Here is a 17,721-nt window from a genome sequence, read left to right as displayed (position 1 = left end):
CCGAGCCCCACTCGCAGAAGAGAATCTCTAAGTCTAGCTAAAAAAAAAAGAAGTTGAGGTCCGTCACATTTCTGTGTCTTATAAAGGGACCTTGTGAGTAGTCAGCATTTTTCAAAGGTGAGTTTATGCTTCTGTGTAGCAGGCTAAGGAGCTCAAATGCTTGTCTGTGGCGTCAGGAGTTGCCTAGGTACCCCCAGGAGCTCCAAGCCACCTCCTTAGAAGATTTAGTTTGTTTTGACTTTTCAGATTTTTTCCTTTTTTCCTCCTTGGAATAGCAGATATTTCATTCTCTATATAATGTGTGTGTCTATTCCCCTTTGGGGAACCTCCCTGAGGTCCTCCAGGCAGCTGGGGGTGCCCTGTGCTCCTGCATAACCAAGTTTCCCGGTGTGTTTCTGCTTTCTCCACTGGTCTATGTGCGTCCTGATGGCTGGGCCGCTTCAGTTGATGTCCCATCCAGCATCAGACAAAACTCTTGCGTGCAGTAGATGCTCAATGAACATTCTTGGACCTGAATCCAACCCCTTTAAGTTTGTGTGTGGTTAAAAAAATTCAAACAAACAAACAAAAAAACCACACTACAAAAATCCTTCTGTGCATCAGTTCATCATGATGGGAATCTTCTGTTCTGGCTGCCCCTGCTGTGATCGACTCATCTTTGTTTATTTCTGACCTGCTGGCTTCCACAAAGGATCTGAGAGCACTTACTGCTACTGTGTGTTTGTGGCAGCCGGACTGTACCCTGCAGGATGGCTTTTGAGTCAACTGTACCCAATCTACAATGTCAATGGCTAGAGTAAACCCAGATGATCTACTCAATTTCAGCAAGTTCATTCTCTTGGAAGCTGGAGTTACAACCTGAGAGCAAACTCTCTTTGGAGAAGTCATCTAGTTTGTGGGGAGGAGGCAAGTCCATCAGGATACATGGTGTCTCCCATCACTGACAGCTCAAGGGTGATGAAACCCAGCCAGTCTCCTGATATCCTTAGCAGAGTCAAATGACTGCATTGCCAGTGTATCTCCCAGGAAGGTGTTCTGATTCTTGGTTTTCCACATCCGCTATAATGAACTGTTCAACTCAACTGTTCAGATGCACTAACCAGTGGTTGGCTAAGAAGGAAGTTTAATTAATAAGTCCTAATTGTATCAAAAGTTACTGTTGATTATGCAGTTTTTAGGGAGCCGATTGCGGAGACTTCTCGTTCCCTTTCCAGGGTAGCTGCCAATGTTAAACAAGGAGCAGACACGGGAGGTGCCGGTGGAATGTTCATGGAGAAGAAAAGGAGAAAACCTGAGGGAGGAATGACAGTAACACTCGCGCAACTGGATCTCCCCTCCAGCCACCTCCAAATAACACAGAATTCAATGTGAAAGCCCCTGTAGACCGGATATAAACCTGGAAGGTAGCAGTTTCTGGGCCCTGACTCCTTGACAGTCATGTGCTCACCAACATGTGCACACTAATTGCACCCCAGGAGTGAGAAAAGATGAGAGCCTTGTGCTAATAAGACTCTTACAACCTTGTTATATTCTAAATAACAAAACAAGCACACTGCCCTCCCAATCACGGCATGTAAAATCCCCAAACTACCCAGCAATGGCTCAAGCTGCATGATAGTCCATCTAACTGGATGGTTACAGATTAACTGAGAGCTTCCACGCACCCACGTATTGCTTTCCTGCAAAAAAAAAAAAACACTGTACGATATGCATGCACGATTCTTTAATTTCTCTCCAAAGTGCCTTCCAAAACATCAACTAATTAATAATAATAAAAAAAAGTCCTAAGGTAAAAGGTAACTGATCAAGAATAGCAACATCTGTTTCTTAGCATCTAAGTAAAAACAAAACTCCATTTTGTGACTAATTAAATCACTACCACTGGTGTTTAAAGTTATAAGTAGGCAACATTTAATGAAAAAGTAATGCTTTCTGCAGTTTTATTAAATAAGATAACCATTATGTGCTAAATCTGCACAATAAAAATTAAGCTCTACAACAGGTTAGCCTTCCCTAACTTTTACAGCTCAGTGTATTTTTGTGTTTCTTCTGAATTCCCATGCCTTTCTTGAATATTCTGCCTGACATCCTCGTTACAGTTTCTTGCATGTCTTATCTCCATAATCAGGCTCTAAACTCCTTGGAGAGAGAGAGGAACTGAGTTTTATTTCTCAACGTCTCCCATGGAGCCAAACACACAGCGCTTTCCCTGTGGTGGTTGCTTAATATTTGATGAAAGAATAAAATGATCCACAATTTCAGGTTCTCCTTTGAAAGAGTGAAGGGAAACTAAGTCCTGGGTGACCTCTGCAACTCTGGAGTTAATGAAATTTGTCAACATTTCATTGCTCAGTGAGTGCAGCTGTGATGAGCAATTCATTTTCTACCATAACAGTGAGAGGCCCATTTGTGACTTACCCTCTACAGGAGAATCTTTCAATATCCATCCAGGATCAACCACACAATGGTGCGATAAAGACCAGAATGAACAACCAAAGTAACAAGATGAGAAGGATAAAATAAATTCCCTTCTGAGACCTTCAGAACAAAGCGCTGTGAACCCAAGGGGGGGATAACACCAGGATTTCTGCATACCCTCTTGTATAATAAGATTGGGTAAATCCAGCCTGGTCCTGCATTTTTAAAGAAAGATCTTTGCTACACAACTTCTAGATGTTATGAGCCATATAAAAGTCAGTGTCTTTACATGGAATCTGAGAAATATCAAGGAAGCTATTCAGTGTGCCCCACTCCCAGATTCAAAAGCAGCTCCACATACCTCAAAGACTTGCTTTTTGCCTGGTGGAAAGAGTTTGAGGCAGAGAATCAAGAGACAGTTCTGTCACCTACCAGCAACCTGACCCTGGACAAGAAAGCCACTTAACCTCTCTCTACTTCAGCCTTTTCACTGGGGAAACAGGGAAATTAGCACTTAATGCAAACTTGCATGAATGTTATAAAACTAACGAGAACCACCAGGTTCGGGCCCACAGAATGCGACTGCAGAGACCGTTCATTTTAGCAATGACAACCTCACTACTGGACCCGAGATATGAAGATGCCCAGAAAGTACTGTAATTCAAAGACAATGCCAAGAGCTGACAAGCCATTAAAGATCTGCAAAATCCCACTGCCCAGGCGCTCTTCCCTGGCACATACCCTTGAACTTGGACCTGGTCGGGAATCCAGGGCCGTGGTGCAATCACCTTCCAGAGCCCGGGTTCCTCTACCCTGGTCCAACCCATGCCGACCCCACGCAGGGTCGGAGTCACTCCCTCTCCGGCAGCCCTGGTTCGTAGAGCTTTTCTTAGAGCTTTTAATATCAGAATCAAAATCCATCTCCTTGAGGCTTCCACCCATCAGGTCCCATGGTTACCACCTGGGCCGTCCAGGACAAGTTGGGACGCCCTTCTTTGCAGACCTTCCATCAGCTGGTCACAGTCACCATGCCTCATGGCCCTCGTCCTCATCACCACCCTTCTCTCTGGTCACTGCACATTCCCTCCATGCACAGCCTTCAGGCCCCGTCACCATCCTGCCCAGTCACATCTCAGTTTCCTCCCATTGGTCTACAATGACCACGCAGCACAGCAGCCCATCTGTGACGTAAGAGCCTAGTGACGGGCTCCGTCATCCACACATCTCCTGGTAATCCTTAGAACCCAAAATATACACAAAAAGATAAGGCATTCTCCAGTCACAGTCCCTGCTTCTGTAACTTTCCAGATTCCTCCGATTCATTTTAAATTGTAAACTTAATAAATGCTCTCCTTGGGCTGGGGTCTGACACCCTCTGCCATCTGGTGCAGAACAGAGTGGCTGTTCTTCAGCAAAAAGAGCACAGCGAGGACCTGCGCAGGGAGAAACTCAAGGGCAGGAACGGCCCTATTTCCATCGGTCACCCTGACAGCCCCGTGTAGACAGTGTTTCTGGGTTTGCAGCAGCAGGTACTGATGATTCCTACTATTAGCCTTTACTTTCTGAATAAGTGCACCACAGAGGTAAGAAACGGCCAGAGTGAGAACCTCTGCGCTCAGCTGGGAGTCTAGGAAGACCTTCTCGCAGGGTCCTTGTCGCGCACAGCTGCGGAAGGGCGCTGAGGTCTGCTTAGGAAGCCGCGAGGGCTCCCTGGGCCAGGCTAAAGCCAGACCCTGGGGGATGATGGAGGGGAGGACACATCCCTGCCCTCTAGAGGCTTCACTTCCTGTGTTTGTGGACCACCAGCAGAGTGGCATGGCACTGGCTTCAGGGGCTTGCCGGAGGTGCTGTGAAAGGCACGAACACTCTATGGCTTCTGTTGGTTTTGTCTTGGTCCTGGGAGCCAACTGTGTGACTGGCATCGTGGGCTCTTGGGGCTTTTGGCCTCTGGTTGGATTTGGTCAAGGAGGGGCCACTGGAGACCAGTGGGCGGGAGAAGAGTGAGGTCACCCTCACCCTCCCGGTCACCACAGCCGGACAGGTCTCTCTCTTGAAGGCCACAGCTCCTAGCTGGAAGCTTTTTCCCAAATAGTTGCCCTCTCTTCGCCCCGTTACACCCCGGGTTCTACACCAAACCCACCGCTTTCCCCGCACCTCTGCAGACACGCCCAGGAGGACTCTCCTCGGCGAGCCAGCCAGCGAGCCCCATCCATTCCAGATTCATCAGCTGACTTCAATGGATTCTACTGACCAATGCATTCAAAGGACCCTGATGAATTTGCTTACTTCAATGGAATTCTATTTTTCTTATACTCTAAAGAGATTTGAACCTAGTTATTTGTTCCAATAGGGTATGTTAAAAACCATAAAATTCAACTACTTTACACAAATCTCCTATAGAAGTTTTATATCTGTAATTCCACCTTTTCAGCACTTGGTTAGGCAATAGAGAATACACTAGTAGTAACCAGTCACAGAGCCTTGCAGGAAAGAGAAGCAGAAATGGTTTCTTGTAATTGAGTAGTATTCTCAAAACATAAAATATAGGCCAGGTGTGGTGGCTCACGCCTGTAGTCCCAGCACTTTGGGAGGCTGAGGTGGGAGGATTGCTTGAGCTCAGGAGTTCAAGACCAGCCTGGGCAAAAGAGTGAAACCCCGTTTCTACAAAAATACAAAAAAATCAGCCAGGTGTCGTGGTGCCTGCCTGTGGTCCCAGCTACTTGGGAGGCTGAGGTGGGAAGATCACTCGAACCTGGGAGTTCGAGGCTGCAGTGAGCTGTGACTGCACCACTACACCCCAGCCTGGGTGACAGAGCGAGACCCTGTCTCAAAAAATACAATAAATAAATAAATAAAATAAAACATATATAACTGGCTTTAGTTTCAAGAACAGAATTTTTTTTTTTTTTGAGACGGAGTCTCACTCTGTTGCCCAGGCTGGAGTCCAGTGGCGCGATCCCAGCTCACTGCAAGCTCCGCCTCCCGGGTTCACGCCATTCTCCTGCCTCAGCCTCTCAAGTAGCTGGGACCACAGGCACCCGCCACCATGCCCAGCTAATTTTTGTATTTTTAGTAGAGATGGGGTTTCACCGTGTTAGCCAGGATGGTCTCGATCTCCTGACCTCTTGATCCGCCCGCCTCGGCCTCCCAAAGTGCTGGGATTACAGGCGTGAGCCACTGCGCCCGGCCAGAAGAGAATGTTTAATTTGGGTGTTTTACACAACGTACTTTCAAGGAATTAACAGTAAATAAAACTATCAAAAATATTATATATCATTGAATCTACAATGATATGTTCTGACTTTAGATATGTTACAATTTGGGGGGAAAATGTGGCTTTGAAAAAATGAAATATAGACTTTTTCACAAAAGTGACTCATTTGTAGTCTGATAAGTAACTTTTCCTAGGGAAAAATGATACATTTTCTTTTTATAAATGACTTATGACTTATTTTCTATTGGAAAGATGTCATAGCCGCTGATGTAGAGACCACTCTCCTAATTAAAGAGTGAGGTGGCTCCCTCGGAACCTCTGCCTTGGACTTCCAAACACACGTCACCTGCTTACACATCCATGTTTGAGACACCTGTGATTTCCTAATCTCGGAGTTTCCATGGTGCCTGAAATCTTTCTGCTGGTGTTACCACCTCAGCAGTAAGACCCTTTAAGGAAAGGGGCCCCCATTTGCTGCTTGGACAGAGCCCGTGTCTCAGCCTGGGTATCCACTATTGCCTGGCACCCACATACCATCCCATTCACTCAGCAAGTGGACTTGAAACATCAGGCGTCTAACATGGTCACGGTCACTTGTCAAACTTCCTTCAAACTCACCGGTGCTGAACGGAACACTGGGTGGTACCAGCTGCTCAACTAAATGTGCAGAAACGCTACTGATTTATTCACTCATTTACACAGCAGTCAACACGTGGGTGGGATAATGTACGTGTATCTAAGTGGCAACGGTCAGTTCCTACCAGGTTGTGCATTAAAAAAAAACCACAGACCTCGGCTGGAAACACACAACAAATCCAAGAAGACATATACCTGTGAAAATGAGAACTAGGCCTGTCCCTAAAGGGAATCTGGCGCCCGCCCCTGTGTGTGCACCTTAGGGGCGTGGAGGGTACAGGCTGCCCACCCTGGGGAGGCTAACCTTCTTCCCAATCAGGGAGGGGTGGCTGCACGTGCTTGGCAGGGTGATTTTGGCCAAACGGTTGTCTGAAGGAGTCTTACCAACACAGAGCGCTTGTGGCTGAAACTCTTTTCAGTGGGAAGGTCAGTGGCATCTGTGGCTGCTCTGACCCATAACCATTATTTTCTACCATCGCTGACTTAATGGAATTATCCTCACTCACCACAACATGAGAAAAATCGTCTTTTTTTTTTTTTTTTTTTTTAAGACAGAGTCTCACTCTGTCGCCCGCCCAGGCTGGAGTGCAGTGGCATGGTCTCAGTTTCACTGCAACCTCCACCTCCTGGGTTCAATAAATTCTCCTGCCTCAGCCTCCCAAGTAGCTGGGATTACAGGCATATGCCACCACACCCAGCTAATTTTTGTATTTTTAGTAGAGACGGAGTTTCATCATGTTGGCCAGGCTGGTCTCGAACTCCTGACGTCAGGTGATCTTCCTGCCTCGGCCTCCCAAAGTGCTGGGATTACAGGTGTGAGCCACCGTGCCTGATGAAAAATCAGTTTTTATTGGCTAAATATGTTAGCAGGAAGCTTATAGGAGGCAAAACAGGAAGAAATGTGGTGAAGGAGAAAGGCTTCTAACCCTTCTGCGGAGGCTGGCGGGCTACTCAGAGCTCCGAACTTCAGCTTCCTGATGATGGAAGAAACGATGCTCCCTGCGTCGGGTGTTATGGAAACACACAGCGCACCCCACACTCGGCCCCTTCCCTGCTAACACACGCACCGTGGGTTCGCGTGCTCCGCTCTGGATATGTGGACGGGATGGGCCACTCCCTCTAATGAGGCCACTGTCTGACAGCTCACAGGTTTGAACCCTCAATCAAGCAGAGTATCTGGAAAAAGCATGGCAGCCGTAGAGAAAGATAAAGGACGGAAGCCATAAACGTTGCCCCTGGGCATGAGACCCTTGCTGAAGACACGCTTTTACCATGTCGGTCTCACAGGTAACCACACTCTTTCACCATTGTCGGTCTCACAGGTAATAATTCATGTTCTAACAACAAGGTTCTCAAACTTTAATTTTTCCTTTTAAGTATTCCTTTGTTACAACTGCATTAATTTTACCTCTCATAATGTGGGGGGTGTGTGTGTATGTGTGTGTGTACGCATGCACTTACGTATCTCTACTTGCATCTATGGAATTTAAAAAAAGGGAATTCATTTGAAGGAGCCACTTCAGGAAGCTCACATCCAGCCATCAGTGGCAATAAAAACTAAGGAAGGACTAAGGTGAAAGGAGACTCACAATGAGCTGTGACAACTGGAATATTAATAGAGCCCACATACCAGAAAGAGCTGATGGACATTAACAGAAGAAGCGTTTATCATAACACGTTGCTAAAAGCTGAAATCAAGGCAGGTGTCTGGTTAGTTAAGAGTAACCAATATCAGAGATGATTCCTAAACTAGAAGTGGGCACCGTCCCCAGCAGAGTCACACAGCGTGGCCCACCTTGGCTGGAGAGGACAATCGCCCAGGCTGCCAGGGTGGGGCGAGACCTCAGAACTGGATCAGGCTCGTGGCTGGGAGACCAGCACTCCTACCCGCGACCAGCGACAGCGGCCAAGTGAGACAGCGGATTTGGTTGTGTAATATGAGAATCAGACAGTGATGAAAAGGTCCCAAGGGCCCTCTCGTGCCACCTTGCAAACAGAAAGCACACACGGTGACCAGCATTACTGTGCATTTGTGGTGCTAAGGGTGTCTAACTTCACGCATTTGAAAAATAACAAAGAATTTTCCGCAGTGGAGACTCTCTCCCGGGGCATCACGGAGCCCTTACCTTCAGCAGTGCCGGACAGGCCGTCGGCTTTGAAGTTGCTAGTGCTTTTCTTCCTTCGGTGCTTCTTTCTGTTGGCGTGAGGGGAGGGGGGCGGGTCGAGCTTGGGGCTGGTGGTGCTGGAGATACTGGGGCTGGAGCATACGGAGTCACCCAGCCCTGTGTCTGCCATTGGACCAGAAAAGGCAAAAAAAAAAAAAAAAAAAAAAATGCAGAGAGTGAGCAGTTACAAAGTAGAATACGCAGAAACAGCACAGCCACGCTCCTCCCATACCACACAGGGCCCTGCAAATAACATCCCATCACTGTATTGCTGGGTTGGAGGCCTAGAGCCTCTGGTATGAGATGGGCTCAGTCCCCCTTGCTCTACTGTGCCACCAGCTATTAAAAAACAAGCATTTATTTTTCTACCACCAGCATGCTATGGATACGTTCTCCTTCTCTCCTTTGCATGACTGGAGCTCTGCAAAAGGAGAGGGGTGAGTTTATGCTTTTTAGTTATCTTTCTCTTCTTAAAATTACCTTGATATATTGGAAATGAAAATGATGCATTTAAGAATACATTTGGAAATATCATCTTAAATGGGTTTGACTCCTGTGGGTGCACAGGATAAGGGACTCCTGATCCTTTCTTCTGGCCTCAATATTACGGATGACTATAACTTCATCTTGTTTTATTATCAGTGAAAAATTCTATGCTATTTTTTTCTCTCTCTCACCAATGTCCAGTGACAGTGTCTGGAAGTCGTTATAGTAGGCCTGCCAATTTTTGATTCATTGAAGCTACTTAGAACAGTTTCAAAACCAGTGCACATGTGATTATTCACTATAAGTGAAATTCTCAATGTATTATGTCCATTTGTATCTTTATCAAAGAGAAGGCCAAAGCAGTACTACATGACCAGAACGCACATATAATTCAACCAGGGTGGAAAAGCACACTGAAAACGTGCAGGAAAAACAGGTGGTGCGTGCCTACGGAGTCTTGAAAAGTTTTTATTTCACGATTCAGCATCTTTAAGTCCAAAGTCAGAGTTCTGTGCAGCACACCGCCCCCATTCAGCTGATATTTTTTGAGCACTGGCTGTGAGCCAGCGGCTTTTCAAGATGCTTGGCAGTCATCATCGAGGAGAAACAGATAAACATTCCTGCCCCAATGGGGACTCTGTAAAGTGGAGCGGCGGTGACATGGCAGTGGCGGTGACATGGCAGCCGGGCCAGAACCTGGAGTCCATCAGAAGCTGGTAAGAGTTATGGGAAAGACCGAATAGGAACGCGGGGCATCAAGGCTGGGAGGCTGGGGAGAGGCGGCAGCGATGGGGGGTGTCATTTAAAATAGGGTAGCTGGGGCAGGTCTCGCTGAGCAGTGGACACTAAATCAAGACTTGAAAATGGCAGAGGAGTGAGAAGGTAATGAGAGCAGAGAAACAGCCAGAGCCTGGCTCTAAGGAGGGAGCCTGGTGTGTTCCAGAAACGGAGAGGGGGCCCGAGTGGTGGCAGCCGGTGTGGGTGGGAGGGGCCTGTGGAAGGTGGCACTGGAGAGGAGGGGGGCTCGCGGGCCACTGTGAGGACCCTCGCCTGTGCTTTGGGGGAAATGGGGAGCCACTGCAGGGTTCTGAGCAGAACAGTGACATGATTTCAAATATAAAGATAATGGAAATCAAAATGAATTGAAAATATTTTTATTTTGTGAAGTTCTAGGAAATTTTATCATATGTTGAGAAATGTAAAAACATACAATTTAAGGTATCTGAGAAATACATATGGTCCCAAGAACACCCCGATGCATGTTCCTGGACGCCCTAAGGCAGAGACCCCTCGCCCCTCTCTGCACAGTCAGAAGCATCACCCTTCATTGCATGCACCCTTTACACATGGAAGAAGAGGGCTGTGGGGAGCTCCTCCTGCGAAGGGGGTGAAGGGCCACCCCAGGGCTTCTGCAGGGCAGCCCAGGCAGCACTGGACACCATGAGACCCCTGAGACTGTGTCAACCGTGTGCACTCCTTGTGGGTGGTCACTCACTCACAAAAGGCGGAAGTTCCCTTCACCACTTTAAGGAGTTGCGAAAAATGTGGCAATTCGGTGTCTCAGCAACTTTCCCTCTACCAGGCAGGAGGTGCTTCCTATGGACGCACATCCTTAGATGCAGAGGCACAGGGACAGGTCACTGTCCCCTGGTGGTAGGTGAGAGGTAACATCAATGGCAGAAATCTGGCTATCAGCTTCCTGGGGTGCGTCTGTTGTGACTCCGCCATCACGGCTCCTCTACTGGCCTTCTCCCCTCTCCTCCATCCTTAGAGGAACAGGCTCCCCTCTCTCCATCCCCAGAGAAGTGGGCTCCTCCATCCTTAGAGGAACGGGCTCCCCTCTTCTCCATTCCCAGAGGAACGGGCTCCCCTCTCCTCCATCCCCAGAGGAACGGACTCCCCTCTCCTCCATCCCCAGAGGAACGGACTCCCCTCTCCTCCATCCCCAGAGGAACGGACTCCTCTCTCCTCCAACCTTAGAGGAACGGACTCCCCTCTTTCCAACCCCAGAGGAACGGGCTCCCCTCTCTCTTCTATCCCCAGAGGAACGGGCTCCCCTCTTCTCCATCCCCAGAGGAACGGGCTCCCTCTCTCCATCCCCAGAGGAAAGGGCTCCCCTCTCCTCCATCCCCAGAGGAACGGACGCCCCTCTCTCTATCCCTAGAGAAATGGGCTCCCCTCTCCTCCATCCTTAAAGGAATGGACTCCCCTCTCCTCCATCCCCGGAGGAACGGGCTCTCCTCTTCTCCATTCCCAGAGGAACGGGCTCCCCTCTCCTCCATCCCCAGAGGAACGGACTCCCCTCTCCTCCCTCCTTAAGAGGAACGGGCTCCCCTCTCCAACCCCAGAGGAACAGGCTCCCCTCTTTCCATCACCAGAGGAACGGGCTCCCTCTCTCCATCCCCAGAGGAAAGGGCTCCCCTCTCCTCCATCCCCAGAGGAATAGGCTCCCCTCTCCTCCATCCCCAGAGAAATGGGCTCCCCTCTCCTCCATCCCCAGAGGAATGGACTCCCCTCTCCTCCATCCCCAGAGGAAAGGGCTCCCCCTCCTCCATCCCCAGAGGAATGGACTCCCCTCTCCTCCATCCTTAGAGGAACAGGCTCCCCTCTCTCCAACCCCAGAGGAACGAGCTCCCCTCTCCTCCATCCCCAGAGGAACGGACTCCCCTCTCCTCCATCCTTAGAGGAATGGGCTCCCCTCTCTCCAACCCCAGAGGAACAGGCTCCCCTCTCCTCCATCCCCAGAGGAATGGACTCCCCTCTCCTCCATTCTTAGAGGAACAGGCTCCCCTCTCTCCAACCCCAGAGGAACGGGCTCCCCTCTCCTCCATCCCTAGAGGAATGGACTCCCCTCTCCTCCAACCTTAGAGGAACGGGCTCCCCTCTCCTCCATCCCCAAAGGAATGGGCTCCCTCTCTCCATCCCTAGAGGAATGGGCTCCCCTCTCTTGCTAAATGAACATTCCTAGCTTGTCCTGGTCCCGTCTTCCATCCTCAGGTGTTTCGGCCAGGTCACTTCCACTCATTCCTCCCTCTCCATTGCGTCATTTCTGTCCTCAGAAGTCCCAAGATCTTTCATACCCACTTTCCTAAACCCCATTATTCCTTACAGGGTTATTTCCTTAATCCTTGAAGCCACAGTCTCAACAGCAAACACTCATCCAAAGTTACTACCCAACAGGGGCTATTCCAGGCTCTACCTCTTCAGCAATGCGTTCAGGACTCTAAGCAATCCGCTGAGGCACGTGGTATCCCTACCACCTCCACTTTACAGATTAGAAAACCAAGGCACAGGGGGAAGTTAAGTCACTTGCTGAAGTCACAGAGCTCGGTGGGGTCTGCTCAAAACCACTGCAGGCCTCTCCAGACAAGGTTCCTATCCAGATACAGGGTTTAAATCCACTGCGTTTCTTCCTGACTCCTTGAAGTCTGGCTTCCCTCACCACTGCTTCTTCAAAATGGCACACTGTTTCACTGTGCCTTCCTTTGCCCCCTTAAGCCTTCCTCTCCCTCATCATGCTAACTGTGCTGGCCCAGGATGCCATGTTTTCCTGCCTCTCCTCCCTACGTCCACAGGGGCATTCTCCATGTGCATGACACCAACACCAGTTCCACGCTTGGCTCTACCTGACCCTCTCCTCCCGGCAGCCGGCTCCCAAGAAACAGCACTCACTCTGACCTTTGCATTCCGGGCAGCTTTCTCCGCTATCACCTTGGGCTTCACCCTTGAAACTGACACTTTCCTGCCACTTCTGCCCAACTCTTGCTTTCCACGGTGGACATCTGGTAAACCTCCTTGGTTAACTGTACCCGAGGTGTAGCCAGCAGTCCTGAGACCCCCTGAGCCTGCACTATGGCTGTTTGGTTGTGGTGGGACTGCAGAGGTGGGAGCGGGCAGGTTTAAATAAGACACGTCCCTTGCCTTGAGCAGCCTGGGACCCCGAGCTCAGTCTGTTTTCACAAAGCCGCTCCATGACTGCCTGCTCTCCGTTTAAGCACCACTCACCCCTGGTCCAGTTCTTACCTTACCCCAAGCCTAGGCTGTGCAGCCAGCTCCACGAGGTCCTTCTCCTCCCAGACTTTCACCTTTTAAGCTGTCCCATGATTTCACAATACTAATATTTCTAAAGTAGTGGTTCTTATATGTATTTCTGGAATACTAGATTCCACTGAATATCAGATAAAAGCTATAGATATCTCAGACAAAAAGGGCGAGACTAATTAATTTTTATGTATGATTTAACAGTGTTCAGAAGCCTCATAACGTTCGTGGGGTGGGGCGAGACCCCAAGATCATTACCTGATTCTAAAGCAACCCTTCTCTGTGTTGTTCAATGCTCAAACCAGGCAGGCAATCTTTTTGCTCATTTTAAATATTTTCTGCCCAGGGTTCCCAAGTCTTTACCATCCCATCCTCTCTATTCAGTGTTAGGAGCCCACTCTGCCAGGTATGGTGCCAGGCCATGGGAAACGATGGTCACCGTGACTGTCTTTGCCCTCAGAGAGCTCAACCCTAGTCCTGCAGGCAGATAAGCAGAGCAGGCAAACACAACTCTCCTCGGCTGCCGCGGGCCGCTATTAAGTAATATTATTATATTAAAATCATATTATTTTACTCTGTCCCTTGGGTGTCCTCTCATTTCGACAGGCCATGTTCATCCCCAACTGTGCGTCCTTCCCTCTGTCACTCTGTGTTTGTGACACTCTCTCCCAAACTAACGTTTCTCATCTCTACACTCCCATGGAGCCCACAGTTAGGACCTTCTGCACGTGGCTGCCAGTCGCTTATCTCAATCTAGCTAGCATGCCTGTGCCCAGGGCAACCACCAGTGCCCACCATCCCTGTGGTGACTTGTGCAATGCTGAGCCTACAGTAGGTGCATTATACCATAAACTCTCTTCTGTTATCCAGCGGTTGTTTTTATGAGTGTATACCGCTATTTCTAAGACACTCAGAACACATACATTAGCTATGTCGTCCACATGACAGGCTTCCACATGGGTGTGGTGGGTCTACCACTAGGGTCTCTATTCCAGGCCACCACTCTTTATGTCTCTCTCTGTGTTCTAAGCCTATGCGTCGTTACTCTTCACTATTGTCTTAGTTATGCTTGACTGTTCTGAGCATATACTCCCGTATATCCATCCACATCAATGAAAAAGATGGTGAACAGGGTGGAGTCAAGATAGAGCTTCCCACCTTAAGATGCACCATCCACTCCTGGAAGATTCTAAGAGTGACCACTGAGCCTAGATAAATTATACTGTCTTTGTGTTCAGCTCACATATCTTTCAACTTGCCTATGAGGAAACTAAGGAACAATCTTGTCAAATACTCTGCTGAGGGCTATATGGTACCCAACTCACACATATTTTTGACAACTTAAAATGATAAAGGGCCATCTATTTGATGTCTATCCATTCTCTTTAATAAACTATCTCTGTTCAAATACATCTGTTTCCTTTTCTATGTGCACACAAAGCAGCCCTTTAACAACTGAATTCAGAATCCCACCTGGTTGTGACCTGACTCACTGGCATCTAGCTCAGAATTCACGTTTCTGGAAATCAAAATGGCACATCTGTTTCTAGGCCCCTTCCCACTTTTAGCTGTAGAAAACTTTTTGCGAAACAGTTGACAGGGACAGGGCCCTCTCATTTCCAAGCTTTCTACATATCTCGGAATATTTATAATTCAGGGAGAAATCCCGGACTCACCTGGAGGAGGCAGCTACGTGGCAGTCTTGGGAAGGAGACAGCACTCGGAAATACCACCACAGCCAACCCATCAGCATTTCCTCCACATCCACGTTTTCCTTTTGTGTCCTTCCACACAAGCACTTCTAGCCCCATGGGACTCTGGATTCCCACAGATCCACCGGTTCTCCAGGAACCCCTACCATCAAACTGGGTGGAGTGGAGTGGAGGTGCTACAGGCATCAGGTGGTAGAAGCCAGAGGTGCTGAAAAATGCCCTACAATGCACAGGACAGCCCCTGCCACAAAGAATAGTCTCAAATACCTAAAATATCAATAGCGAGAAACCCCACGGAATTTCAACCAGAGCTTCTAGTTTTCAACCTCTCGCACACACCTCCTTTGGAATTTTGGTCTGTCTGCATCTCAGCCTCCTGGATGTCCTCTCCAGCACCCTGGCATCTGCGCCACTCCACCCTCATGAAGCTCTTCTGCCCTGGACCTCAGACACCCTCTCTCATGGTCTCACCCAGGCTTGCTACCAGCAAGAACCACAGTTTCTAGGGTCTAACTGCCACCCCCACCCCTGCCTCCCCAGCTCAGTAGGCCTTCACTCCCGTGGCTCCTCTATGCCCTGAGTTCCAGGCCATCTGACGTCCAACCTGCTCACAACCCACGGTTTTTCTTACACAGCTGGGCAGCATCCCACACGACTTGAAACTCACCTTTGTAAGTTTCCCTTCTCCCACCATCTCTCCTGAGTAGGAAGCCCCAACTTCACTGACTTCCAGCCCTCCAGCTGCTCAGCACTGTCACGGGCCAGGGCTGGGAGAGGGTGGTGCCATGCACACCGGCCGCCTCTGCGTGGTCAGTGTACCCCTCAGTGGCCTCTGGCCTGCTCTTCAATCCTACCTCACTTCTGCAGTAACCCACTTCCCACTCTCCAAGGGGCTATTTCACAGCTTCTTCTCCCACTTCAAACACCCCACGCCCCACACCATCCCCATGATGACCTCACTTTTCACTTCACTGAAACCAAACCAAACCAAACCAAACCAAAAACCAAAAGCATCCATCAGAAGAGGACACCCTCCACCCCGCCCTGCCCCAGCCTGTCCCCAGCAGTCTCCATGGGCGCAGGACCCCTCCCCTGGGAACTGGATGCTCAACCACCCTCGCTCACCCAGCACCCGGCACTAAACATGAGCTGTCATCTCACATTTTTTTTCTTTTTTTTTGTGACGAAGTCTTGCTCTGTCGCCAGGCTGTAGTGCAGTGGCGTGATCTCGGCTCACTGCCACCTCCGCCTCCTGGGTTCAAGAGATTCTCCTGCACCACGCCCAGCTCATTTTTGTATTTTTAGTAGAGACGGGTTTCAACATGTTGGCCAGGATGGTCTCCATCTCTTGACCTCATGATCTGTCCACCTTAGCCTCCCAAAGTGCTGGGATTATAGGCATGAGTCACCACGCCCGGCCCTGTCATCTCACATTTTTAACACAACTCCTCTCCCTTGGCCACACACCTCCACCCTGGACATCTGACTCCTGCCCTTGTTTAAAGCACAACTCCCTAGGGCCTGTCCCTCTGCACTGCTGTCCACGGCTGGCCTCACTCCAATCCCGCTCACATCCCACCAACCACTGGTGTGTCCCTGCTGGGGCCAGCGGCACCCTGCAGTTGCTGCATCAGTGGACAAGGCTCAAAGCAGTCACACCAGTCTCAGCAGCATCCACACAGCTCATCCCTGCCGCCTTAGATGGGGAGCCGTGTTGAGGGGTTCTGCTAGGCAGGCAGAAGGGACACCAGGAAGTTTTAGACTCCAGAAGCCAAAGGAGGAAGCCCCAAGAGAGGCCTTCCCCAGGCTGGCCACTGGTGCATCCAGCCCCTCCCGGCCCCCTGAACTCCGTGGCTCTCTCCACATGGGGACACGACATGCTCCATGCGTGTTTCTTTGTTTACGGAACATCTTCCCTGTGAGCGCTTGAGCTTCAGGAAGGCGAGCCTTTGCTCATCCTCTTCACCAGCACACATCCTCCCTGAAACATATTCGGGATGAGTAATGGGGTTCGATACGTATTTAAGTTTTATGAAAGAACTGACCTCTGTGTGACAGGCACTTGCGCGGGCGGATGGAACAGACCACTTTCTGGTCTATCATACAGCAGTGTATCAATTTCGCGACTTAGTTTTAAAACTAGTCACAAGCACGCTTTTGTGCCAAACCACTGTCCTATGAGTTTCCAACCATTTGGAATCTATTTTTAGGCGAACGACTGAGTCCATGAGTGAAGTCTATTGACACAGAGAAAGCATCTCCCTGTTGAGTGTCCCCACGCACCAAGCGTGCCCTAGGAGCCGGCCGCTGTCAGAGAATAAAGGGCAAGACCCCTGTCCCACGGGGCTGATTTCCAAGGAGTGAAGAGAATGCCTATCAAATTTCTTGCTTGATGCCTTCCATAAAAGACGATTTTTCTTGGGCCCTGCTACTTGAACAAAGAAGGAAGAGGGGAATCGCATCTCCAGCAAGCACGCAGATGGCAGGGGCCACAGGTGCGGGGAGAAGTGAGGTACGGAAGAGTCCGCACGCTCACCTGCACTGGACCGAGCAAACCCTGGCCGCCTCCAGCCACCCCAGAGAATGGGACCAACAGGGAGATGAAGGTGTCATTGCACCAGGAGAAAGCCCAGGAGAGGGCTGGGGAGACAGAGAACAGAAAAATGTGAGCCTTGTCCTGGCCACTGCGGGGAGAGGGAGGCAAGCTTTTCAGAGGACACAGAGTTGTCATGGGATAAAAACAACGGCGATCTCAAGAATGGAAACAGAAAGCCAGGCCAGCATTCATGAGCTCCTCGCAATCGTCCTCAGGAGGCTATGACTCGAGTAACTGATGTGTGCAAAGCACCCGAGATCCTGGAAGCAGCACCAGCCCACGCTCCGATCTGCTGCTCACAGGGCTGAGATCTTCCAAGGTGGGTCGGCAAGCACCCTCCCTGCCCCCGTTTGGAGGCACGGAGTTGAGGCAGTGACTTTCCAGGCCATGCTGCAGGCAGGGCAGGGTGCATCTCTGCCCACTGCGTTCTCCTACAATGGCAATGCTCCAACA

At 49.6% G+C, this 17,721-nt stretch overlaps 1 protein-coding gene across 12 annotated transcripts in view; it reads right to left on the bottom strand.

Moving 5' to 3' along the window:
- The window catches only part of AGAP1 (ArfGAP with GTPase domain, ankyrin repeat and PH domain 1), a 634,886-nt gene that overhangs the window by 149,482 nt on the left and 467,683 nt on the right, over window positions 1–17,721 (bottom strand). For 9 of the 12 annotated variants that reach the window (XR_010122905.1, XR_010122903.1, XM_054477354.2 and 6 more), the window contains one exon: window positions 8,395–8,556. The exons of the other annotated variants lie outside the window; for them this stretch is intronic. Coding sequence is in view for 7 of the 9 variants with exons in the window: in XM_054477354.2 (XP_054333329.1) it covers window positions 8,395–8,556 (162 nt within the window). In the remaining 2 variants the exon portion in view is untranslated. The remainder of the gene's footprint in view (window positions 1–8,394; window positions 8,557–17,721) is intronic. 12 annotated transcript variants of the gene reach the window in all.

This window comes from Pongo pygmaeus, chromosome 11 (assembly GCF_028885625.2).
Source record: "Pongo pygmaeus isolate AG05252 chromosome 11, NHGRI_mPonPyg2-v2.0_pri, whole genome shotgun sequence".
Lineage (NCBI taxonomy): Eukaryota > Metazoa > Chordata > Mammalia > Primates > Hominidae > Pongo > Pongo pygmaeus.
The sequence above is the reverse complement of the archived record's forward strand: the minus strand, read 5'-3'. Positions and strand labels throughout refer to the sequence as shown.